Genomic DNA, 27,332 nt, shown 5'->3' on the forward strand with positions numbered 1-27,332 from the left:
GATTAATTAAAATTATAATTAAATCAAATGTCTTGAAAATAGTTAACTAATCAAAATAATGCCATTATGTTTGTGTTGATAAGCAGAAAGCTCCAAAATGGGCTATCTATACTTCACCCAATTTTAGCTTTATAACTTGATGTTGTTTTATTATTTCAAGTTTATTCAGTGTTGGAGATTTGAAAAGGGCTTGCAATCCTAGGCCCTTGGGTACAATTCTCATTGCTACCAAACTTGTCCATCCTGTCTCTGTTATGGAAAAACTAATTAAAATATCTGCCACTGTCAGTATCTTGCACTTATTCTTGATCTATTGAATAGAGGGAAGGGAGCTGACTTGTAGCCCGAACTTCCAATGTTTTTTTTTGCTTGTATGTATTGTATATCATGGCTTGAGGAAAACTGTAGCAATTGATTAATGGGGTCATTCATTGAACAATTTCAAATGAACTATACATTTATTGAAAATTAAAAATTGAAGTACAAAATAATTTGCAACTCTAGAGAATCATGATAAACAGGATCATTGAATATGATACACAAAAGATCAGGTGTTTTCTGGTGACATTTAATTGGTGTCCATTATTTCACCTTTGATAGAGTTCACTATTCCTGAAAAGACAATAAATGCATGAATTATTCATAAAACAATATCATGAAAATCAAGATATTTTGTTATTGCAAAAATAACATTTGACTGAATTGCTCGTCATACAAAATACACTTCTTACACACTTGTGGAAGTTGCTGCTAGTAGGTTCTAACAGTTTATGTCTACTTTTAAGTCGGATATTTCAAAAATTCAACAAAAAGAGGAATTACATAATAAGCCCTAATATATAAAAAGCTGTCCTCTGTAATAAATTAAAATTCAACATTTTGCTTAATTTAAACATGTAGCATTTTACTGTGTGATTCATAACACAGATTATAAAAGATATCTTTGCATCATCAAATCAGAATTCAGCATTTAACAGTTTTCTTTTTTATCTACAAAACTGCAAGTTGTTAAATAAGAATCTACCATTTTATTTCTTGTTGTGAATAATATAGTGTAATCAATTTCTTAGTTATTTTACACATAATAAAATGTCAAATTTACTTATACAATGGTTGTAGATGCACATATTTGTCCAAACTACACACATATCCAGATATTTTGTTGACAGAGAACTTCCATAAACTTTTGTATACATGTAGATAAATTCTTCTTGTATGGAATTTACAAACATCTATGTACACATCAAATTAATTTCTTCACCAAGAACTCTCACACTCTTCCACTTCTCCTACACAGAAAATGTATTTTTGACAGATACCCTCCATTCACATAAAAGTTTTTCTTGATTATTACTGCCTTTAATACACTCAAATGCTTCCCACTAACTTTGATACTCCCCCATCTACCCCCACATCATTAATGTGGTTCAGATGCAATGTAGCATGTAAATAACCATTTGACAACCCTCTGCCAGTAGCATATTTTCCTGTGTAGCTAGCTCTATCTGAATTATTGAGTCTAACCTCAGTTTGAGAACAAGCATCAAGATCAAAACTTCTGGAAGTGGGGATAAAAGATGGGAGGACTATAGAAAGACTACAACTGCTGATAGAATATCTCATATAAAAGCTAGAATCCTACATTGATATGGTGGAGGGACTGGTGTAATATCACCTAGATTGATCCACCTCAGAGTATGTCGAAAGAGAACCCATGGAGTGTAACATCTATATTCAGAGGAAAATACACTCACACACAATACATCTGAACCAGATATATTTTTACATTTGATGAAAAACTGTTGCTAAATTGGCAGCAAAGAATGCCTATATAATAAATAGCAAAAATGCCCCAAGAGAAAAAAAACAGACAAGGCAAGTCAGGAAGCAGGACAGTCAGGTAAACAACATCAGAATTGGAAATTATGTGTTTTAGAGATCAACTCCAGCCTCAAACCACTGAGACCAGGAAAGATATTTCATATCTCCAGAAAGAAAGTCCCCAATCTATTTGGAGATCAGCTCTATCCTCAAACTATTGATAGTGGGAAAGATACATCCAGTCCCCGAATCAATCAATGCCAGGCACATTCATAAAATAGTGGTTAGAGTGCATCTGATCATAATTGGAAGATCAATCCATCCTCAAACCACTTGAACAAGGATTGGTGCATCCACTTCCCAGGAGGAAAAGATTTTCAACTTATCAGGAGATAAACTCAATCTTCAAGCCATTGACACTGGGAATATGCCCAGTCCTTGGAAGGAAGAGGTCCTCACTACCAGAGATCAATTCCATCCTCAAACCACCAGAGACAAGAATGACACTTCCAGTCCCCATAAAGATGAGATCTTTAACCAATCAAATCCAGACACACCATAAATTTAAAATGATGATGGTTACGAGGTCAATCAAATTGACAGACCCCACATAGTGTAGAGAAAATAAAAGATAAAATCTTATTGAAAACAAATATTTGAAATGTATTTAGTAGGTTTTTAGAGATTATACAAAGGATATCTGAGATGTTTGGGACAAAGAATGGATTTTATAAAAAAATCATAACATAAAATCACTTCATGTTTGGTCTGGTGATGAAACATGCAGGATATTTTCACAAACAAATCTTTGGTAAAAGTATTTCATTAAAAAAAATCATTTTGTCGTATACAAAAAGCTTGTAATATTTACAAAAGGTCTACTGAATTTTGTGAAAATATACATACTGCATTAAAAGTTATAGTACAAATACTTAACGTGTGCAAATGTGTATATGAACTTGCTTATATTATATCAAGCCTGTTGAGAAAGAGTTAACTAACTTTTCATCCAATGTGTTTCATAACAATCACGGTTAACCAGTTGAAGTTATTCTAGAAAATGTTTGTTTAAACAGTATCAGCACACCATTATTTTTTTTATACATGTAAAAGATTACTTGAAGCACAATGTATAAACACGCTTTATGTACTGTCTTTATGGTAATGTTTCACACACACACAAAAACAACTACATACTGATGGTTTATAGATTCTGAAAAATTTCAGTAATGAGAAAGCTATAAATCATACGTAAATATTGTATATCATTATGTAATTTATGCAGAATTAACCACTGCTGACCCAGAGGGGTATCACTGACATCCCAATATCCTTCCCTCCTTTTCAAAGTGGAAATACCAAATTGCAAAAACACTTTGTATGATTTTAAAATTTAATTTCAAGTCAAAATTTCCAAAATATTGTTTAATGAGATACAGTTTGAAAAAAACAACACATACTTCTTTGCATTTTTAAATTTAAATTTTTAATTGTTATTCACAAAGCTTTAAGTTTCGTCTTGGTTAAATATTTTTAACATATCTCTTTTGATACTTTATTTTGCTAAGTGCACCAGTTATCACTTTTGCCTATAAACTAAACAAATTGATAAAGATTTATTAGTGACCTGTGGCTCACCCTTTTAAAATGCCATAACTATTACTTTTCACACCATGTGTTGTGATTTTCATTATTGTTGTGTGTTTTTTTTTGGCAAATCTAGATAACAGGCAGTTTCTTTCTTTTTCCAATATGGGTGACTGAAATCTAGGTTTTAGCATCACAAGTCCAGAAACTTACTGTTGACACACCTCCCCCAAGAGGGGTAATTTTTGCTAACAATTTTCTTGGTTCAGATCATGCTAAATCAATATACTTTATCTCCAAAAAAATAAATAATGTTTTAAATAACAATCCATAAATGATGGTTGGAGGCACTGGTGTATTTTGTGTTTATCTGTTGTACCTGCTACAACTAACCAGGCTTAGTTGACACTTTGCCACAGATTAAATTTTTTTGTAAGATTCCAAACAGATATTTTAACCAGGAAAATATTCTGACTAGTCAATATCTTAAGCAATTATTAATTACTGCTAAAGAACAATCTCCACTGATGTACGTAGTTTATAATTTGCTCTATCTAATTGTATCTAAATACTGGCTATAGTAACATTCAAAACCGAGTTTTAATATTCATTGTTCAGACCACCTGCAATGACATCATAAAAACAACATGTAAACAAAAACCAATAAGAATGAAAATCCCAAGAGAATATAGGCATTAATAAATAATTTCATTGGATAATATTTTTTAGTAAATATAAACAAATAACTTGTGGTAGACAAAAATAATTTTTTTAAAATCTATAAACAGTGTGACACCTCCAAGGTACAGAGATATGAAATTGGAAACCTTTAACTTTTCTTTGGGAATTACATTAAAGATTAAAATGTTACAAGGTTGCAATATATCAATTTTAAAATATGTTTGAGTGAGAAAATGGTTTTAAGTAATTAGAATTGTTCTTCTTACTTCAAAACTTGATATATAGATCTGCACTCAACACCTGAAAGATAAGGTAATTGATAATAACAACAACAGTAACAATAAAAAACATTTTTTGTGTGTTATTCAGTGAAATGCGTCTTTGATGAAATCTACACTTCAAATTCCACAGGGGATAAATATTTTTCCAAAAAGTGTCCAAAAAGTAGAGGAACAATTTTGAGATTCTGAACGTTTGGTGTCATGGAAAGAGTAAAAATTGGAAAGGAAAGGAGGGGATGAGTGAGAAAAGGAAAAGGTGCAACAGAAAAATAAGGAAAATAAACTTATTGACTTTGGGTTATGGTGTTGAAAACATGTAATCATAGTTTTGTTGTTAATGTACAGTATGGTGACAAATTAGTAATAAATGTTAAGTCTCAATTGAGGATATGGGAAAAATCTGCAATTTTTTAAAATAATATTTACCCCTGTAATTCCAGTCACTGTTTCTGGTCTCTCAGTTTATAATTAAATAACTTACTTTTAAGTATCATGTGGTATGCTTTGGCTGCAGGAGAATCTGGGACTTCCCTAAGAAATGACTTTCCTTCATCACAACTTTTACCTACAAGTACAAAATTATTATAGAATGCTTTAAGCAATTATTAGAATGGAGTTTGCACTAATATTTTAGCATCAGTATTAACTTAATTAACAAAACGATGTTTTACAATAACTTAAGAAACAAATCTAGACCTTTTTTTACAATTTTACAATTTGATCAAATCATTCATTAATTTATCACTTTTATTCCTTATTAAAATAAAAAAAAACTCTACATTGATTTCAGTCAGTAGTTTTGTGTATGCAAAATAATCCTACATGATATTTGGTTTTAGCGAATATCATTAATAAGAAGAAATTGAGTATACAAAGTTCCAAGGATACTTAGTATATGAATATTATATAATCTTCAACTTCCAAAGCATTACTTATAGTTGGCAGTAATCTATAATCTACTCTAGTTTGCACCACATGTAGTTTATTTCTCATTTTGTCCAAAAACTAAAACATTTACATTTGAATAGCAATTTGTTTAGATCTTGTTTTTATTCAAATGTAATTTTGTGTCATAAATCTTCATTAAAAATAGCCCAAAGCTATGTTATTCTGTGATGAGTTTTCAATGTATCTTTTATTAAATTTCAGTAATGCTTCTAATAAAGGTTTTAAAATTAGTAAAAACATATGGAAGAATTCACCTATTTGAGAATCCAATGGAATTTTACCAAGAAATGGAACATTCATTTCAGCTGCCATTTTCTCTGCTCCTCCTGTTGTTGGAGGAAAGATTTGGGACTCTGTCTGGTGGTAAAAACAATGAAGAAAATCATGCTTCTCAGCTATTTTAAATTTTAAAAAACCAAAAGGAACAGAAACATAAATTAACCCTTTATATGTGTTTTTTTCAGTTGTATTATGTTTAAAATCATATTGTGATAATTCAGATTTAAGAGCCAAAATCATTGTTAGTTTGCACAATTTTGATTGTCTCTTCAAGTGTGAAAATACTTGAGTGATTTGATGCCATTTTGGGTCTGTTTTCTCATAAAAATTAAACAATATTCAGCCACAAATATTACTGGTGTTTTGAATAGCAACCTATGCTATGTTGGATGTGAATCTGTTCAGGTTAGCCTTTGTATATTGATTTTGTGTGCTTGTCTCACATTTCTAGCATGAAATTCAAACCACATTATGTAGTTATCATACAGCAATAGGCACCCTTAAAGGGTTAAGGGTTATCAAACAATATTACATTTCATACAAGTTCAATTTTCAAAAGATAATTTGATATACTAACTGTACCTGACAGGCAGATTTTTCAGGTTAGAATAATAATTTATATGTTACTTTTGTAAAATTATACACTTTTATATCACACTTATGTGACAATTTTCCTTGTTACTAGATTGACTTTACCAAAATGTATCAAGAAATTCTTCCCAAACTGTTTCTCCTGAGGATAAACATAGTATGTAATAGTTTTATGGTTATATAGTTATTGCAGAGTTTGTCAAAATCACCACATCTGCATGCATAGAGTTAAATAGAAATTTTTCCTATTTATGTATCTTATTAAATCTTTTACATTACAATCATTAAATTAACTAAGTACAGAACTATACAATACAACAATGTGGAAGTGAAGAATAGCTTATTTTTTTGGAAAACATTAAATCTGTACATGCATGTAGCCAGTATGATTTTATGGCAGGTGATTACTTTCATTCCATCTGTCTCTAAATACTGTGTTTGATAAGAAAATAAAACTATGTTTTTATTACAGGTTAAAACACTTGCAGTTTCAAAGTATTATATACTTTAGTCTTATTGTGAAACATGTATAAATTTACCTCAATGTATTTATATTTTAAATTATATAAACTTGATATATATATACATATTATACTGAAAATGTTAAGGAGTTCTAGAAAAATATTTGTGTTTTACAAAACAATCCTAGGGACATAAGATGATACCAAACATTTAATTATTACCCTCAGAGAGCCACTATATTATTGATAAATGACAGTTTACTATTTTTGTACATCATTTGACTTTTATTATAAAAAACAACTTAAAATGCATTTACAGATAATCAAAATTAACTGTGTTCCAGGTGAAACTATAGCTATCCACTTGTAACAGATATATAATGTGGTATCTGGAGTGCCAGTCCACTGGACAGGTGAAGTAAAATGTTGTTTGTAACAAAAGACAGGAAATAGTGGTTTTTTTTTTTTTTCTTAACCCCTTAGCTGTGGAACATGCCATATGGTGTGAATGTGAACTGACAAGCAATTGCAGAACACACCACAAGGTGCACTTTAATTTCTTTTGAGCAACAGCCTGCAGAACACACCCAACTGAATACTAAATTTTGATTGGTTGATAATTTATTTCTGCAGCTGGGGGTTAATATAATGAACATTAAAAGTGTGATAAAAATAGAAAAGGGGTCAATACTAAAGAGAAACAAACCATTTTTAAAAATCCCCCCCAATATGAGAGACCTTGCTTTTGCAGCTCAACAATTTTGCCACGTTCAAACTCTGTCAACTTTTTAGCCTTTGCCATGTTTTTACCCAATTTAACATAGATGTCAGTGGGAGATGTTGACAATGCTAATGTTTGAACACAAATGACTAAATTTCATTACGTTTTTACCGATTAACGTTTCATTTCAGTATAGCCTTAAACTTTCACTTGAACAAGTGGTTGAGTCTAACAACGCAAAATGCATATTTTTTCTTTATGTTCATTGGTTGTAAGATTTTGGTTTGCAGTGTACATTGATGTTTTATGTATATAGATTATATATGACATGATTATATATAAAAACTGAATTACAATCTGTGTAAGTTTACATCAAAGCTGTTTCAAACTAAATGTAAAATATTAAGTTTTTCCTGCTGAGGTGAGTCTCAGCTGACAACAATTGAAGATCATCCAGAAGTGTTATACAAATGAACTTAGCTTATATAGAATATACTATGCCATATCATCCTTGGTTAAGTTATTTAAATCATCAGAAACTGATATTTAAAATTTCTAAAAAAGAAAAAAACTAAACAGAATGTCTTTTAAATACCCTTATATACCAAGTGATCAAAACAAGTTTCTACTTAAATGGAATAAATTGAACCTACCTTACATTTAGGGCAAACAAATCCACTCATATTTTCAATGACTCCTATTATTGGAATGCCAACTTTCCGGCAGAAGTTTATCTCTTTCCTAACATCGAGTAATGAAATCTCCTATGAATAATGAAGACTGAACTTTAAAGATTATTCCAATTTCTGAGAAACACAATAAAAGTTCACACATCTGTAGGATGTCTGTTATACTAAATGCCAGTTCTGTTGTCAAAAAAATGTACAATATTTTGTGTTTGAAAAATTTGTAAAAAATAGTTAGATAAAATGATTAATAGAAGAGTAAAAGATACAACTAAATAGTTTAAAAAATTACAAAATAACACAATGGAAACTTGCTGAAACACTGTGCTTAGTTTTAAACCATTTACTCACAGTTAAGCTATTATATACTATCTTTTACAGAAAAGTTCATGAAGTTAGCACAATATTAGCTTATGTGTAAGTATTAAGCTCTTAATGACCAAGGGCTTAATTATTGTCAATTATCATTAAAAATATATTTTGTGAAAGAAACTGAAAACAAAAGTATAATTTCCTAAATAAAGTAATTTTTAATATCTGTTATACCTTCTCCAGGAACCAACATAGCAACTGGATAATACACATGAAGTATTTTCTACTTGACTGTTAAGTTATAGGCTGTTTGGGATAAACTGAATTAATGCAACAACTGACCCTATTTCACATGGTAGTAGATACCAAATAGTAACAATACTACACAACTAAGAAACTAAGATATATCTATAACTGATGATTATTGATTATTTTGACAACCATTAACTATTAGAGTAGACCATTTTCCATTTTAAAACTATTAAAACTCTCCTCATCTTAATGGATTGTTTCTAAACAAAATCAAAATAAGCTTACCAAATTAGTCACTACTTACGTCAGTATGAACATATTTTTTTCAATTCTTAAATTATTTTTTCCAATACTGAACCTAGTTTCATTTAAATTAATAATTATAAACGAGTTCTACTTTTTAAATTTTTTCTTCATTTCTGAGGTGCCAAAAACATGATCTGCCAAAGCTTATGGACATCATGAATAAAGTTAATTAAAAAGTTAATACAAGAAACCATGTAGACGTTTTGGTTGTTACACACACACACACAAAAGAGAACGCAAGAAATAGTAGTGACGTGCATTCTATCAACATGATGGTAACAGATTATAAAACTATTGTCAAGATTAAAACTATAGTGTACTTAAATATTTCATAAATTCTGGTTTTAAATAAATACTGTTGAATTACTTCTTTAGACATTTAACATAATTTATATATGCATTTCAATGAAAAATTCATAAACCTACTTTTTTTCCTGACTAGGTTGGATTGCAGTAAAATATTTGTTTTAACATTAATTTCTAGCAAATCCTACCATTTTATAAAAATTAAAATTCTAAATACTGAGCCAAAATGTAACTACAAAACAATAGTTAAGTTTTATATACATACTGAGATTTTCAAAACATTTCAAGATTTGCTAGACAGTGCTATGGATCAATGCACAAGAATATTTGGAAACATTTATAAGTGTTTGAAACTACCACTACTTTTCCACTTGTAAAATAACTGTTGAAAATAATAAAAATGGAAAGTTTTTGCCAAACCATATATGTCTTAAGAATTAGGTATACTTCAATAATAATCAGTATGGTTATAATCTTATTACTTTAAACACTTTAAAGCTATAAGGAAAATAAATCATTTAAAAAATATGGTAAGGTATATTGGAAATTAAGTTTCTTGTTCAAACTGGGTAAATGTAGACAGTCTCATAAAAACCATCCTACTAATCTATTTTCATTTATTTTTGGTAAATCAAATATAATTTAAAATCTGAACAGTTATAATATTACTGAAAGAGAGCACAAACCATGATGGGTATTACATGTTTACATTCTGACAGAGCATAATAATATCACATTCCTTGTATCATATCATAATTTACGACTGTAATGTTGTTAGCATTTCTTATGTAGTATCACAATCCCAGTAGCACTATTAATATGACTTATGAAATGTCATAAGATGTAATGATGTAAACTTTCCTTATTTTATATCATTAAAAATTTTAACTAAATGTCTTCTTTTTCATAATCTTTGGCTCAAAGCTCACTTATTTAAAACTAGCACATATAATGATTATTTTTTGAATATTAGTAACAAAGGTCCTCCCAGTGATGACAGAATCCATTATAATTCTAACAAATTTTTGGTATTATGCACTTTTTGTTGAATAATTTGTTGTAGGATAGACTTATAACTTTTAAGGTTACTTTTTTAGTTATGATCAATATACACTTAATCAAAAGTTATTTACAACTGGAATGTAGCATTTTGAACAGCTCCTCTTATTGTATCAAAATATGTGAATTCTGAGTGACTGCCAGAATTTGGGTTTAGCTAACAAATGTTAAATTTCCACTTACAATTATTGAGGGACTAAGTTTTGGTGAACAGTACAGTAAAATATATAACCTTGAAACAATTTAAATATTGTCATACAAGTTTTACACAGTGCCATATTGTTGCATGTAAAATAAAACGTTTATACAGTCATATAAATTCCAACATTTTAACAAATGTTTACATATTATGTTATAATTTTTTCAGATATGCTCTTTTAGTCCTATGATCATGGCTGTTGCAGACACCATTTTAAAACCTTCTCCTGTGTCTGTTATTGAGTTAGATTCAAAGTTTAATTAAACCACTTTATAACTTAAAGTTTTACATTATTCAAGTTTTATTCCAGATACATTTAAGACAACAATTAAAACTGCAAGTTTCTGATGTAAAGTAATCTGTTCACAATTACAAATCTATGCTTTATAAGCTATTATACACAATACTGTGAGAATGGAATAGACTGTTGACATAGAAGGTCAAATTAAAGTTCTACCTGTCTTTCAATTGTGTCTAGAAAATTTCCAAGAACTTGTTGATGGAGGTTTTACATTATGTCTAAGCTTAAGGTCTGCCACAATCACTTGCAAAGTCAAAGCTGTGTTGCTAGCTGATGGTATGAAGTTGAAAGACATGCTTACAACCAATAAAAACAGCAGGTTTCACACTATTTAGTTATAGCCTGAAGAAACCTCTACCAGTGTATGGATTTACAGCATGAGATAGAAAAGAAGCTTAGTCCATTGTTCTCTTAAGGTGCACCTAGTGTTTGGCAAGTGTTTCTCGTCTTATATGTATTAGTTTGCTAAACAACTTGGTTGTGTTTTCTGCTTATATTTTAACTAGTTGTATATTATTTGTGTTTATATATGCATATTTGAAAATTTTATGATTGTATACATTCAACTTGATGTAGTTTGACTTGTGGAAAGGTCTAATTAAATATGGCCTCATTCTTGGGTGCAAGTGTAAGTGAAAGAATTTGTGGACCCTTGACCTACAATAACTATAATATTCTCAGGGTCACTGTTGTTGTTTTTTTTGTTGTTGTTTTTGGAATTTCGCACAAAGCTACTCGAGGGCTATCTGTGCTAGCCGTCCCTAATTTAGCAGTGTAAGACTAGAGGGAAGGCAGCTAGTCATCACCACCCACCGCCAACTCTTGGGCTACTCTTTTACCAACGAATAGTGGGATTTACAGTCACATTATAACGCCCCCACGGCTGGGAGGGTGAGCATGTTTGGCACAACTCGGACGCGAGCCCGCGACCCTCAGATTACGAAGCGCACACCTTAACGTGCTAGGCCATGCCAGGCCCCTCAGGGTCACATTGGCATACCTGCATCAATAATAAAAGGCAAAGAATTTGAAAGGAAAATTAAATATAAACTGTAAGTGAAAAGATATAAAGATGTGATATTATACATATGACAAAAGGATGTTTATAAAGTATCCTAGGAACATTTCAAATGTATATATATTTCCATTTCTTAAATTTAATTATTTAATTTTATTATGCATTAATGATAATATCTAGAGTTGATGATATAATACAGAAAATGGAAAATAAATCATAAACATTTACTTTAAAAAACATTTGATATTCATTCAGGAGATTCTAGAGATTATGCAAAGGAAATGTGAAAACTAGAAGATAAATAGTACTTTTATACTTAAAATGAAAATAATATTGCATTTGAACTATTTAATCTAGGTGCAAATAACTACATTAAATAATAAATATTTTATTTATAAATAGTAGAAAAAAATCAATATCTTATTTTTTCTAAAACTACATTATTTTAGGATTATTCAAATCAAATTAAAAACTATTTCATCAACTACTTTCATGAAAGTTACATACATACTTATATTGTAAGTAGGTCATAGTGATCTGTTTAAAATTGATTTTAGTGAATAAAATAATTAAAAAACAAATCCTTAAATATGATTTGTTTACCAAAATGTTTGGTAATACATGGCCAGTTATTCAGCAAGTCTCGTGTATTTTTTTTCACACAGAACACATGCATTAGTTTTACTAACTTGTGGTGTGGTGACAATCACAGCACCATCAACATTAGACCCTTTCAAGTACTGAACTATAGACAAGTGTTCATCAGAAGTACCAGGTGGTGTATCTATCAGTAGGTAATCCAAATCTCCCCAGTCCACATCTCTTAAAAACTGCTTGATCAAACCTATGTAACAAAAAATTCAACAATATATCTTATAAAACTTAAGTGTATAAAGTTATAAGTTTAAATTATGGAGCAACAAGGCAACTTTAAAAACTAGTGAATAATAATGGCAGTTGTAAATGTTACAATCAGAAAATATTTCCTTAAAAACTAAAAAGAAATTCTTAGAACGTTGCCCAAAAACTTTAACATAGTGAGTCCTATTCTGAGTCACCTGCAGGAAGTGTGTGTGTGTGTTTTATAGCAAAACACATCGAAATATTTGTGATGGATATTCTTAATGCTATCTGGATTTAAGTCCTTACATAGTATAAGTCTCTGTACCAAATACCTGCAAAAAAGTCATTTATTTAAAACCTTTATGTAACAGTAGAAGAAAAAACACAGTTTAGACAGCACAGTGTTTTAAATACATGTAACTTCCACATATCACATCATACTTAACCAAAAAATAAAAGTTATAAAAGCTATTTTAATTTCTGTATTTTGTGAAAATATACCATTTTTTTTTGGTCCTCTCCAAATGACAGCATCATCAAGACTCGCTAAAAGAAATCCAACTGACATCACTCCTAAGTTCTCTTCAACAAACTGCAATTGAGCAAAATATTTTAAGACATATTTGCAGAAATGGCATTTATACTACATGAAATTTCTTAAAACAATTCTATAAAACAATGTACCTTATACATACAAATAACTGTTCAAGAGCATCTGACCAGAAATTACAGATACTGTGTGTACAAAGAAACTAATGTCTGAGAAGCATACTTACAGTTATAACATTTTACTATTTAATGACTAAGCAGATATTTTATCCTTTAATTTTTCCAAAAGAAATTAGGATTAAAAAACTTGATTATTCTAGTATTTTAGATATTTTCAAAAAATCAGGAAATACAAAACATGGATAAATAAAGTAAAAGTGCTAAGCCTACATTCAATACACAAAATACATGAAGAAAGGATTTTAGAGCTCAATGAATTTCTTAAAGGATTTAACTTTAACATTCTTACAAGTTTGTATTTGTTAAAAAAAAAAAAAAAACAGAGAAAGAGAGAAGTGTACTGTGGGTAGTTTATTAGTCCATCTTAGCAAATAATAAGATTTTTTGGTTTGTTTTTGAATTTTGTGCAAAGCTATATAAGAGCTATTTATCATTAGCTGTCTCTAATTTAGCAATGACTGGAGGGATGACAACTAGTCATCACCATCCACATCCAACTACTAGTTCACTAGTTGGCATTTTATGGCACAAAGTAACTAGGCTATCAGTGAAAACAACTGGTAAAAAAAAATTTTAAAATTAAAGTTATTAAAATTCATAAAAGGGAATCAAGGTAAAATGAAACAAAGTTTATCTTTTGAAATAAAAATGTAAATAGCATTAAATAAAATTTTTATATCTAGTTTACACCAGTAAATGAAAAAGTAAATCAATACAAATTTTAAAAGACTTTCTGTAGCAACCAACTCTTGGACTACTCTTTTATCAACAAGTAGTGTATTTAACCATAACCTTATAATACCCCCATAGCTGAAAGGATGAGCTTGTTTGATGGGGTGGATTAAAACCCATGACCCTCAAATTACGAGTCAAGCAATCTAACCACATGGCCATGCTGGGCCCTTTTTTTTTTTAAGACATTTTGATGGTGTAACTTTATACTGTTTGATTCCTTATGATAACATAATGACATACTCATTAAATATCTCTTTTGTCACCACCATAAAATATATGAATTTTTAAAACTTACAACAGGAGACCATCCTGAGCCACTCTGGTGAACCTGAAAAAAAATATGTTGCTAAAAATTAGTAAATTACATAATAAAGGTACATTAATCTCTCTAAAGACTTAGTAAAAGAAACCTGCTTTTCTTTTAACAAAATAGTGATTTCTTATATTGTTATCATATAACAAACTACAGCATAAATTTCAGGCCAAAGTTTCTGCAGTACTATTATTTAACATAATTACTTGGTACCAACTTTTGCATAAGACTTAGCCTATTATTATTTTAATAAATATTTCATTATTCTGCTATCACATTTAGAAAAACTTTAAACTGGTGTTATTTTTATATCTACTACTAAACATAATTTTTCCTATGAATGTAAGCATTTTCTCAATTTATTTTTAACATCAAATGGTAATCATCATTATCCTGTTTGTTTTAAATTTTGAGTAAAGCCACACAAGGACTGTCTGCACTAACTGTCCCTAATTTAGCAGTGTAAGACTAGAGCAAAGGCAACTAGTCATCACCAACTACTGCTAACTCTTGGGCTGCTTCTTTTACCAACAAACAATGAGATTGACTGTCAAATTATACCATCCCCATGGCTGAAAAAATGTGTTTGGTTGGATGGGGATTCGAACCCATGACCCTCAGATTACAAGTTGATTGCCCTAACCACATGGCCATGCATTATTCTGTTACTACCAACTTCTGGCCAAGAATTATCTCAGGCTAGTGATATTTTGATGCAACTTAGTAATTGTCATTTTTAAGCCAACCTTTAAGCACATGTCTCAAACATCTTACATTTGCACAAACAGTATTAGGCTTCAATTATTAGACCATACATACTTGTTCTCCCTCTAGTCCCATAATTCTTGGAATGGATGGTCCACAGATATCAATGTCAAGTAGACCTACCTAACAAAAAACAAAACAAACAGATGTTTTAATGATTTAAATTTTAGTGAAATTAGATAATTATACAGGGTGTTCTGAAAGTCACTGTGCAGTTTTGTAATCATATTTTATTCAGTCTATTTCAAGCCAGCAACTGATAGCAGTGTTTAGAAACAAAATAAGAATCCAGGCCTGTATTGATGCCAATGGGGGTCACTTTCAACATTGTTTATAATTGTGATTCATATTTACCTCCTGTATTCTATATTGAACCATGTCTGTTAATAAATATACAAGTGCACAGTGACTTTCCAAATACCCTGTATATAGAAATCAGATAATCTGCTGTATCTTTAGAATGAGGACAAATTTTGTCAACAGAAAATTAAAATAGAGATACAAAGTGGCATTACATGAAGTGTATAGATTATACACATGCTGGTTATCAGAGTGTAAATGTCACATAAACCAGAAACCCTAGTAAGCATTAACCTTTTCAGGAAAGGAACAACATAAATGCAACTCAAGAAACTAAGACTGTAGAAGTGTGAGACAGAAAAACTTACAAATACAAACAATGTAGCTAAGAAAACAAGTTCAGATATCTTGGATGTCAAACAAAATGGTATTGAGAGGCAACAACTTAAAAAAAAAACAAAAACTCAAAGTGCTGCATGACTTTTCTGAAAACATCAATAGCCCTAGAAAGGAGAAACAAACGAAAAGATTCTGAATGTGAGATTCTATCTGTTGAACAGTATAAAGGACACCAGTAGGAAAATCTGCAATAAAGTTATTTACATGAAAATGACAGAAGTGGTCTGGGACACAAAGAAATACCACAAGCACTCACATTCATTATGTTCTTATGTAACTACAAATGTCAAATCTGCCAGGTTATCATACAGTACAAGTAGAGAGAAAAACAATGCTTGATTCTTATGACAAGAAATTATCAACAGTTCTAAGAAAAGTTTCATCCAAGAAAGTCAAGGGACAGAAAGATGACACATATACCAGTTCCTGTCTAAGATGTATGTCCAACAGAAGTTACACAAAGGTTTACATACATACAGAAAATACTTGATAAGACTAGCAGTACATCAATAATACACTGTCTATCAGGCTGAAAGGGCACATGCAGACAGCCCCACTTGAAACAGAGACTGATTACCTAATCATGCATAATCTACAGTGTCTTAGTTAGTAAAATAAAAAACAACTGCAAATCAGTAGGTTAGACCTCCAGGCAGATTTAGGTGAGAAATCAGGAGCTTTCACAAATAATCTAATGAAACAGTCCAACTGTAATGCAAACCAACTTGTGGTAGGAAAAAAATCAACCAAGTCAGTAATATACCAAATACAAGGAATACAATAATGGCTTAATGCGAGTTAAAGCAAAAAAAAACTGAGAAATATGTGATTAATAAAGTAAAATGACTGTTGATTTTGGGCTTACAAGATACATATATTCTACTAAGCATATGCAACCATGATTTCCTGATTAAAGCTACAAGCAGTTGAAAGCATGAATGACAGCATGCTGATGGATGTCACAACATAGCTATGTCAAGAAAGTAGAGATTTTGTATGACAGTAACTTTAATGGTGTTTAAGCTTATTAAGAGTTATTGTTTATTTGATTTAATATTTAATGACAATTTAGTTTTTATAACAGGAGTATTAAAAGTTATTCAAAGTATTTCAAAAAATTAGTTATCACAAGTTTATTACATAACTCTGCATGAGTAATTAATTGTATACAGTTTAGTGTTGTACTTGCCTGTTGTAATATTGTTGATTTCACCTCATACAAAAACTTCTAAGTTTTTCTCATTATATTTAAAATTGTTGTTACTAGAGGATTAAACTTTTCTAGATTTTTCTGTTACATGGTTTAAATACATGCAGATAGAGAAAGCAAGAAAAGTTAGACTGTATAATTGTCAGTTTAGCCATAACAGAAAAATTCTAAAATAAAAGTTTCATAGTTTGTAGTACAAGGATTTGTCTTGCCATACCGTATTTTAGAGTAACTTAACCAGCTTATTTGGTCTTGGCCAAAATGGAAACTAAATTAAAGCTCTGAATATAACTATGATAACCAACAGTTACTGTGGTGATCTTGGAGTATGTTTCACAGCTTGTTTTCTAACAACAGAGACAGAGCAGCATAATTACTTTAAAGGGTGCTCTACACTAATTGATTTTGCCTGTGTAGACTTTGACAAGAAAAAAAAAAGAATTATTTAAAATTCTGGATACAACTGTAATAAAATATAGTATAAAGAATTTCATTTTTACACATGTTTGGCTTCATTTTAATATATTAAAACAAGTGGATTGTGTTCTATACGTTTATTGTTGAAATTTAATCACCAACAAGACACAGACACCTGCTGTAAAGATTTGTGGCTCTATAAAACCTGACAACTCACAAAACACATGCAGTAGTTTTTCCTTATTCTATCACTTCCACACAAGCCATTTATGCTACATTTCTTGCAGACATCATGTATTAAGACTGATTAATCCTGGACTACTTGAAAATGTTTATGTAGTTAGACAAATTCATGTAGATGTAAATGATAAAGTAATGGTATTTATAATAGTGTACAAAGTATAAAAGTTATGAACATTTAACATATGACATTTTTATGAGTTGAAACAAACTTACAAAAATGAAGAATTAAACCCACGCTACTGAAAAAAGTTATAAAATAAATTAAAGCTAAATTATTGCAAAGTAAATGTAAAGTTGTGATGAGAGCAAACATAGCTGAATGTGTAGAAATGTCTGAATGTATGCTGACAAAGTGATGAGCACATAGTTTTGAAAGAATTGAGCATGCATATCTACACCTAAATTTGATGAGAAAGCCCACAGTGTAATGGTCATTTTTTAAAAGAAATTATGTATGGGTTAAGTGTTGTGTCAAATACTTTGCAAATAAAAAAACAAACAACAACTACAGTTTAAATTAAAGCCAGTCATTATGTGATGGCAATAGTATGGCAGCATTCTTGTTCCATTAGAACATCTGACTAAACAAAAACAGGTGAAGTGATTTTGAATGGAAAGGCCCACATGCAATCTGAACTACTCGGACAAAGGCCTTTCTAGTATCAGATTTCTAGCATTTGATGAAAAATGTGTGCAAAAAGTTCTAAACAGACAAATGCAAACATGTTATTTATATTAACTGGCACTAGAATTATCAAATAAACAGACAAATGCATTATTAAATTTATAGCAGATAATGACAACATGATTCTTCTACTGTATAAGAAAAATAAAGAAAGATCAAATAACTTAAACAAACCTTACTAGGTCAAATACATCATAACACAACCTAAGTCATAATTATGATGTGTAAAAATCCCCTGTAGCAAAAAAAACCTAACAACATTTAGCCAGTCATTATGTGATGGCAATAGTATGGCAGCATTCTTGTTCCATTAGAACATCTGACTAAACAAAAACAGGTGAAGTGATTTTGAATGGAAAGGCCCACATGCAATCTGAACTACTCGGACAAAGGCCTTTCTAGTATCAGATTTCTAGCATTTGATGAAAAATGTGTGCAAAAAGTTCTAAACAGACAAATGCAAACATGTTATTTATATTAACTGGCACTAGAACTATCAAATAAACAGACAAATGCATTATTAAATTTATAGCAGATAATGACAACATGATTCTTCTACTGTATAAGAAAAATAAAGAAAGATCAAATAACTTAAACAAACCTTACTAGGTCAAATACATCATAACACAACCTAAGTCATAATTATGATGTGTAAAAATCCCCTGTAGCAAAAAAAACCTAACAACATTTATTTTAGCACATCACAGTAACTTGTATGGATTACTTGAATCTGAAACATGTCTATTTCTTATAATATTATTTATCAATAAAATTTTCCATCATCTTATAAGAAAGTAACTACTAAAACAAAAAAAAATGTCAATTAATTATAAAAAATTTACAGAAACACTTTGTATAAAACCTGTTGTAGATTAAAAACAAAATTTAACACCAAACTTAAATTAGGAAACAGTTCAAGTTCATATACTATACATTTTGCACATTGTCAGCAGCAAAGGCATGGGCTAAACTGGATGTAACAGTACTCTTTCCTACTCCTCCTTTTCCAGAAAGAATCAGGATAATGTGTTGAACAGACAATAATTTCTTCTTTATTATTTCAATATCTGAAAATGGTACAAGTGTACATAAACATTTCATAAAAGTATGTTTAATTTTAATGTGAAACAAAGAACTATGTAACATCAAAAACCCAAAGATTTTCTTCTAGCATAGTTTTTTTTAACTACAACTGTCAGATTAAAAAAAAAAGACTGTTTAGTTATAGGTACCATTATTAATTAATTTATTTTGTGTTTGTAATTCATTTATGTTAAGGCTAAGGTTTCTAAAAGACCTAAGTGATAGACATACCAATAACTGTGACCAAACAAATGGAAAGAGAGTAAGAGTGAAGTCATGTTAAAGTTCAGTTAGAGAAAAAGTTAAAAAACCCATAAAACTAACTATCATGGGAGTGAATAGCTTAATGGTTAATATGTTATAGCAACAATAACAGTTTGAAAGAGATAAGGAAAAAAAATTTATCTTGTAAAAAGATGTTCCAAATTAACTAAGCTCCTCTGTGTGGACTTTGACAAAAGGCAGATAATTATTGGAAGTATGGAGAGCACAAAATTAAAAATGATTGGAAGTTCAGGATACATCTGTGGTAACTCACATGAAAGTGTAAGTGAACCATACACAGATACTACTGTGATAAACATATATGCTAACCGAATTCTAAAGCAAATGAATTGGCCTAAGTGCATTTTGAGAAGAAGAGATCTGAATAATGTTTAAGATAAAACTATGAACTTCACAGTGTAATGAATTGTTGTATACATGTTTAACTTGTTTCAAATATGTTTTATTTTAAAAACAAATGGAGTTCATGCTCTTTGTTTATTATAGAATTTATCACCAAGTCAGACACCTTCTTTAAAGACACCCATATATTTAGATTACTATATACATATACTACTAAAAAGTTTCTGACAAAAACAATGTTTAGCAAAAATATACATGTGGAATGCAGACAATTCATCTTACTACATGACAGTGCAAATTTCATATCACACAAAATTTCTAAGTTTTTAACCTCTTCTTTGCAACATATTAAATCTGCTTTTTTATAATAATGGCCATTCTCTCCTCTATTTCCCAGTCTTACTTTGGGTTATAAACAACTACAATCATTTCCCTGCAATTTGTGTACTCAATAAAGATGTAATATGAAATTCTAAATGGTTTACAAAAAATCTGTATGTACAATTATTCTATGGAAATCCTTTTCTCAAACAAACAAGCTTACAGCATTAAACACAATTTTTTTCAAGTTTTAGAAATATCAGATTTAATGATACAATGTACTGTTACAAATTAAATATAAAACCACTGTATACTAAATTTTCATTTATTATTAGAACAAGATAAAAAAGTTGGTTACTTCATTAATTGTCAAAAAGCTTAATAGGAGTGAAAGATTGCCAGAGTGCAAGTGAATCACTTCAACAAAAACTGGAGCCTAACCATAACCTGAACATGTTTTCAATCTGGTAGAATTACTCAAAAAGGATTATGCAAATGTTAAACAATTTAATACATATGAAACACTTGTTTGAGCACAATAATAAAATAAAACTTTGGAAATTTACCTGGGTCTGGTCCTTTAGCTTGACCTGATGCACAGATCTGTTGATTAGGGCACCCTTGACAAGGTGTAGCCTTTCCTGCAGCTTCACTCTGGGTGCCAGGGCACTCTGTTAATGAAGGAAGCATGTTAATGTGATTTTTAAGATACTTTTAAAATACAAATTAAACAAGTTAAATAGTTCATTCTTTAAATATTTATAAACTGAAAAAATATCCTATACTTTCTTGACACTTTCTAAAATTCATGAATTTAATATACACTAAAGTGTTTCACAACTACAAGTTTATTATTTCTGTATAACACAAAATATCAAGAATGATCCCATTAAAGTTTCCTTAAAGTTTCAAATTCATAGGCAAAACTTCTTTACTACAAAACCAAAATGTCAAGTTTTTAAGTTGAAATTCTTCCTAGCCACAAAATTTTAATAACAGTATCAGTTTAAACTAACGATAAAAATATCTGATTACAAAACAAAGTACAATGAACCACACATATCTCAAAAACATATAGTGTGTTATTTAAGTGGACAAGGTTAACTTTGGGATGTATTACAATCATGCTCTTTTTCAATAAACTAAAATGCAGCACTGTATCAAATACATGCAACTGTTCTGTATTAATATACTAACTTTTACACATGTAACAAACCTTTACATGTATTTACTTCATTGTATCAGAACACAGAATTAACAGAGTATGAAATAAGATGGTAATATCTAAGAAATTTTATTAATGGCAATCTCCAATTTTGTTGGATTTTGTAAAGTGTTAACATACTTTTAAAGAACAAGTTAACATTCTTATCAACTCTCTTCATAGCTTATTCAACATACCAAGATGAAATCTGTTCTGAGAGCTTTGCTATCACAATATTCCTAAAGCTTTTTCATACCAACTAAATAAGATCTGTGTGTTGACAAAATAGTTCATTGTTACAAGGATATACTTGATGTGGTACGTACTGTTAGTTCAAATCTTTTGAAACTTCTTTTGAATAGGCACATGATTTGTATTTAATGTTTATATAATGTAGTTTTTACACAAGAATATATTAAAAGGCGAGATTATATATGACCATTTATATAGTTGAGACCATACACAAGCAAAAACAAAAAAAGGAGGTAGGGTTAGGTGACCTTATTCAATCAAATGTACTTCTAAAAACGTTGAGTTTTGGTAAATTATTTTTAAATATAGAGCATTACTGTTGGTGTTGTGTAAATCAACCAAAAATAAGTTGGCACAGTATAAATCAGAAACAATGAGATATATTGCTCAACTTAAACTGGTTTTTTAAAGTACAAAAATTTGGTAAATTCTTTAAAGAGATTTTCTGGCACTTGAAATTTATTATAATTAGGTTTATGCAAATCAATAAAGTGATCAATGATGACTTGTGCAGTCCAACAATTACTTTTTAGATTACTAGATATAAACTTTAATATTTAGGTATGTACATTTGTCTCGGTCTAATAAACTTCTTTAGAATTTATCATTGGTCAATTACATTTACTTTTCTGTCATTTGTGAAATAATGTTTGGCTTGCTGTGTTAAGTTAGCAAATTATGTCCACGATATTAACTTTGAATTTTAACTGCATATTCATGAAATTATGTTATTATTAATTTCAATAATAATACCTCTAATTTTTTGGTAGGCTATAAATTTATCGTACTTATAATGTTATATTTAAAATGAATAAAATGTGAAACCTTTTAAAAGTATGGCTACTAAATAATTGCAAGCGACTGTGATACCTAATCATAACACTTAGAAACACCCAGTAAATATATTTGATGTTATTTTCGCAAAGACTCGGATTAATATCTAAAGTTTATATTAATTCAAAATTACTATTCAGCATCAATTTTGAAGTTGACAACTATCATTATATTCTCCATTCAAAACCTCTAACAAAACTTCTTACCTTCTGGTGCGTTTTCAGGTCTGTCGGCCATATTTGACCACAGCTTTATACCGTATCTGAAAGCACGCGTGCACCCTTCCTACGGCAGTGTTTTAAAAATTAAGGGTGAAATGTTTGCATTTAGATACATAATACGATAAACATTTTTTTTTAGAATAAAAATGTTATTACGTTCGCCTATGTTACTGATAAAAAATGATTCATATTTCATCTTAAAGAATAATTATTTATTTTGTGTCGCTTCTAAACCTTTAATGTTCAGTAAGCTTTCACAATTGCAAAAGAAATTGTCTTCTCAAATTTAAGGGAGCAGCAAGTTGTTAAACTCTCCTCCTGAGATTGCAAATTGACGATACAATATAGTGTTGCAAACCGGGCTTTTTAAATGTTGTAGTAGCGTGTTTGCTAAGCAGAGCTACATGGTTTAGTTTATGTAATGTGATATTAAGTTTAAATTGGTAGTCTTAGGAATATACTCTTCAAAAAAATAAACGCAAAAGGCAAAATTTGAGACATATTGTTAACAAGTTTATTCCGGGTAGTTCTGTATGACATGTGTGAAACTTTACACATTCACTGCTGAACATCCAAAGTATGCAAAGGCGAAGTCCACGCTCACTAGTTGAAGTTTAACGTCACTCAACGTCAATAACGAGTATGCCCCCCGTGAGCATCAATAACTTCCTGTCCATGGAAGCGATGAGATGACGAATCACATCCTGTGGAATGGCTGTCCACTCAGCCTGCAAAGCTGCTGCAAGCTGAGGTAGAGTCCGCGGTTGAGGTTGTCGCCGTCGCAGACGTCGGTCCAACTCGTCCCAAAGATGTTCGTTGGGGTTTACATCTGGTGATCTGGAGGGCCAGGGAAAAACGTTGATGTTGTGGTGTCTCAAGAAGACAGTGGTGAGTCAGGCTGTGTGAGGACGGGCGTTGTCATGTTGAAAAACGTCGTTGACGTTCACGATGATGGGTTGCACATGGGGCCTAAGAATCTCGTAGACGGTTGCGTATGGTTTGATCGGAAATCCTTCGCAGCCCTGGTATGGTTGAGGCAGTAGACGTCGCAGTGGTGGTCCTATCCCGAAGGTGACGTAACCGGATGTAGCGATCTTGTGCGGGCGTGGTCACACGAGGTCTGCCAGATCGTGGACGGTCACAAGTTGATCCATGTTGTTGGTGACGATTCCATAGCCTTTTGATGGTGCTTGGATGGACATTCACAGCTCTGGTAATCTGATCGAGATTCGCCTGCTTCCAAGCGACCAATGGCGTTGTTGCGTTGTGCTTCAGTCAGTCTTGGCGTAACTGTATTGCGTGTCGGTGGCTTAACACTGAGCTATGGAAACCGAGAACTCGTCACTTTTATAGGGATTTTGCACATGTTGCACTCGCAGAACATGCAGATCTCTCAAACAAATTTATTGGACACGAATGTGTTTTGGCGAAAAATCCGATGTTTTCCTCCGTTTTCAAAGTGCACAACTTTTATTGTCATTTTGGTCTGACAATCAGTGCCTTAACACGTGTAACATCACATACTCTGAGCTTGTAACGTTAATACATATATTTCTCTTTAAAATAAGAAAATTATCCATTTTGCGTTTCTTTTTTTGAAGAATATATTTAGAACAAATATAAGTTATAAATATAACTTCATGAGACATCAAGTAAATCGAGATAAATAAAAAGAGTTATCACGCTGCATTGTAGAAGTGAGTTAAGTCCCCCGCTGGTACAGCGGTAATTCTATGGATTTACAACGTTAAAATCACGAGTTTGATTCCCTTCGATGGACTCAGCTGAGGTTTTACTATAAGAAAAAACACATGCAAATAAGTTTATTTTTACGTAGATTGTAAATAGGACCAAACATTTTAAGACAATGTAAAATTGGCTCAGGCTTATAGACATATTTAAAGGAGAATATCAACCGTTTCTCTTTCATTAAGTGGACTGGATATTGAACAGTTTTCATCTGATAATTAAACCCAGAATGAAATATCTTATAACAACAGATTCACATTGTAGCTTTCCATTCAATGGTTCTTCAAAATGTTTGTTTGTCTGTTTTGAATTTCGCGCAAAGCGTCACAAGGGCTATCTGCGCTTGCCGTCCTTAATTTAACAGTGTAAGACTAGAAGGAAGGCAGCTAGTTATCACCACCCACCGCCAACTCCTGGGCTACTTTATTACCAAAGAATAGTGGAACTGACCATTACATAATAACGCCTCCACGGCTGAAAGGGCGAGCATGTTTGGTGTTACGGAGATTCGAACCCGAGATTATCAGATCATGAGTCAAATGAATAAAAAAATAATATTAATAATAAACAATTTCTTATTGAAATAAAATAAATAATTTGATTTTAATAAAATCATAATTCACTAATTTAATCTAATTCACATCCAAACAATTGTTCAAACAACTGATGATACTAAAAGCACCTAGACAAGTTATTCAAAATAGAGTTATAAAATTAAACTACTAAGACACATAGTATACTTAAATAAACGTTCTTCATAAACAGCGGGTAGCATGTCGAGCTGCAGATTGAGAGTTCGGAGGTTGAGACATGACACTTTCTATGTTCAACTGTGGGCATATTATACTGTACTTGTGCTATCATCATCTTTTGAATCGTTTTCTAGAATTTGAAATTTATTTTAGTTTTTACGGTTTAATTTTTTTCCTTTTCTATTTTTTATTATTAGGTTTGTTATATGTTTTAACGTCTTGTGAACTCATATCTTTTAATAATTTCAAATTTTAAGTTCAAAGTCTTTCTAATTACAAGTTTCATTAACCGTAGAACTAGTGATGGGGTTCTTGGAGCCCATTTTCTTTTTCAACGCATTTTAGAAAATATTTATGTGAAAATTGTTTCTGTGAGTATATTATTTTGTAGGTTACAGGGTTTCTAACTTCGTATGAATAACACTTTAAAAACAAACATGCCCTCAATATTTTAGTTAATTTCAGTTATTAGTGATGGGTTTCTTATGAATTTTACACAGAAATGAATTATTTCATTGAAATACTTAGGTAAATTATTACAGATGTTATAACAAGCAAAAGATAAAACTAATTAATATAGTATGTGGAACCCTAGCAACTGACAATGAATATTATTAATATAAATCATTAATTTGAATGTTAAGTGTATTTTTGGTTTCAAATTGAGACTTAATAAAATAAACTTTTAACTTGTGGATTCTTTCCGTGAATCAAATTAGGTGTGATACCACTTACCATGTTTGTAAGGACTTTGATATCATATCAGGATATTTCAAGAAGTTTATTATTTGTTGAATTTCGTGCAAAGCTATTCAAGAACTGTTTGCACTAAACGTTCTTAATTCGTAGTGATATACAAAAGGAAAGGGATCGGCATGGCCAGGTGGTTAAGGCACTCGACTTGTAATCTGAGGGTCGCGAGTTCGAATCCATGTCACACCAAACATGCTCGCCCTTTCAGCCATAGGAGCGTTATAATGTTACGGTCAATCCTACTATTCTTTGGTAAAAAAGTAGCCCAAGAGTTGGTGGTGGGTGGTGATGACTAGCTGCCTTCCCTCTAGACTTACACTGCTAAATTAGGGACGGCTAGCGCAGATAACTCTCGAACTTTGCGCGAAATTACAACAAAATGCATTGTAAATACGAAAATTTACCGCTGTCCCAACGGGCCACAGCTTGAGAAAAGAGTTTCGTATTCACAAATGGAGTTTCATTTTAAAAAGTGGAAAACGGAGCACCATGGATATTATTAGCAGACCGAGCTCTGTTACTACTAATTTTGCTACCAGCTGTTGATACAAATGTGATGGAGTAAACTCCCAGTCATCTTACCAAGCAGCTTCAAGTGAGGGAGATTTCAGAATTTTTATTTCAGTCCAAAACGTTCAATAGTGGTCAGGACTCTAGGCTGACCATTACGGATTGTGGATGCTATTTACCCGAAAAAACTGTGTAGTGTGGGAAGTTGTTTGATCATCTTTAAATAGGCAAGTTTCCGTAAAAGTTACATCAGTTAAGACACTGTAACATTATTAGAATGTCATAACAGTTACCACTGTGAAATCCAGCATTGTTAATGGAATGGTCTGCAGCTCGAAATCCAGCGTAGTAGATGTGCTAACCTAAAGCCTGTCTGTGAAGTTTTGCATTGTGGATATAGTGACCTATAGTTTGTCTATGAAATCATCACAGTGAATGGAAAGTCCTGCAACATGTCTGTGAAAACCAATGTAGTAAACGGGATGACCTGCAGTCCAACTGTAAAATTCAGAATTATAGATGTGTTTGCCTATAATCCTAAATTATCTTTATAGTCCTCGTTGTTAAATTTAATGTAA

At 31.0% G+C, this 27,332-nt stretch overlaps 1 protein-coding gene across 1 annotated transcript; it reads right to left on the reverse strand.

Annotated features, from left to right (window-relative positions):
• Window positions 1-439: 439 nt before the first annotated feature.
• Window positions 440-23,130, reverse strand: Nubp1 (NUBP iron-sulfur cluster assembly factor 1). The gene is made up of 11 exons (XM_076467181.1): window positions 22,976-23,130; window positions 21,046-21,150; window positions 19,382-19,515; window positions 15,249-15,317; window positions 14,412-14,444; window positions 13,154-13,244; window positions 12,499-12,653; window positions 8,024-8,134; window positions 5,573-5,675; window positions 4,852-4,935; window positions 440-612 (listed from the first exon to the last, which is right to left on the reverse strand). The coding sequence occupies exons 1-11, from the start codon at window positions 23,004-23,006 to the stop codon at window positions 569-571; spliced, it is 960 nt and encodes a 319-aa protein (XP_076323296.1). The 5' UTR covers window positions 23,007-23,130; the 3' UTR covers window positions 440-568.
• Window positions 23,131-27,332: the final 4,202 nt, after the last annotated feature.

Source organism: Tachypleus tridentatus, chromosome 11 (assembly GCF_004210375.1).
Source record: "Tachypleus tridentatus isolate NWPU-2018 chromosome 11, ASM421037v1, whole genome shotgun sequence".
Taxonomy (NCBI): Eukaryota; Metazoa; Arthropoda; class Merostomata; order Xiphosura; family Limulidae; genus Tachypleus; species Tachypleus tridentatus.

What these genes read in the sequence shown, in the direction of transcription:
- Nubp1 (XM_076467181.1), bottom strand. Translation starts at nt 23,006, where the DNA reads ATGGCCGACAGACCTGAAAACGCACCAGAAG. An exon ending in TGGGACTAGAGGGAGAACAA is followed by an intron (nt 14,445 to 15,248) that starts GTATGTATGGTC and finishes ATTTTTTTTCAG; the next exon opens with GTTCACCAGAGTGGCTCAGG. An exon ending in TGATTGTCACCACACCACAA is followed by an intron (nt 8,135 to 12,498) that starts GTTAGTAAAACT and finishes CATTATTCATAG; the next exon opens with GAGATTTCATTACTCGATGT.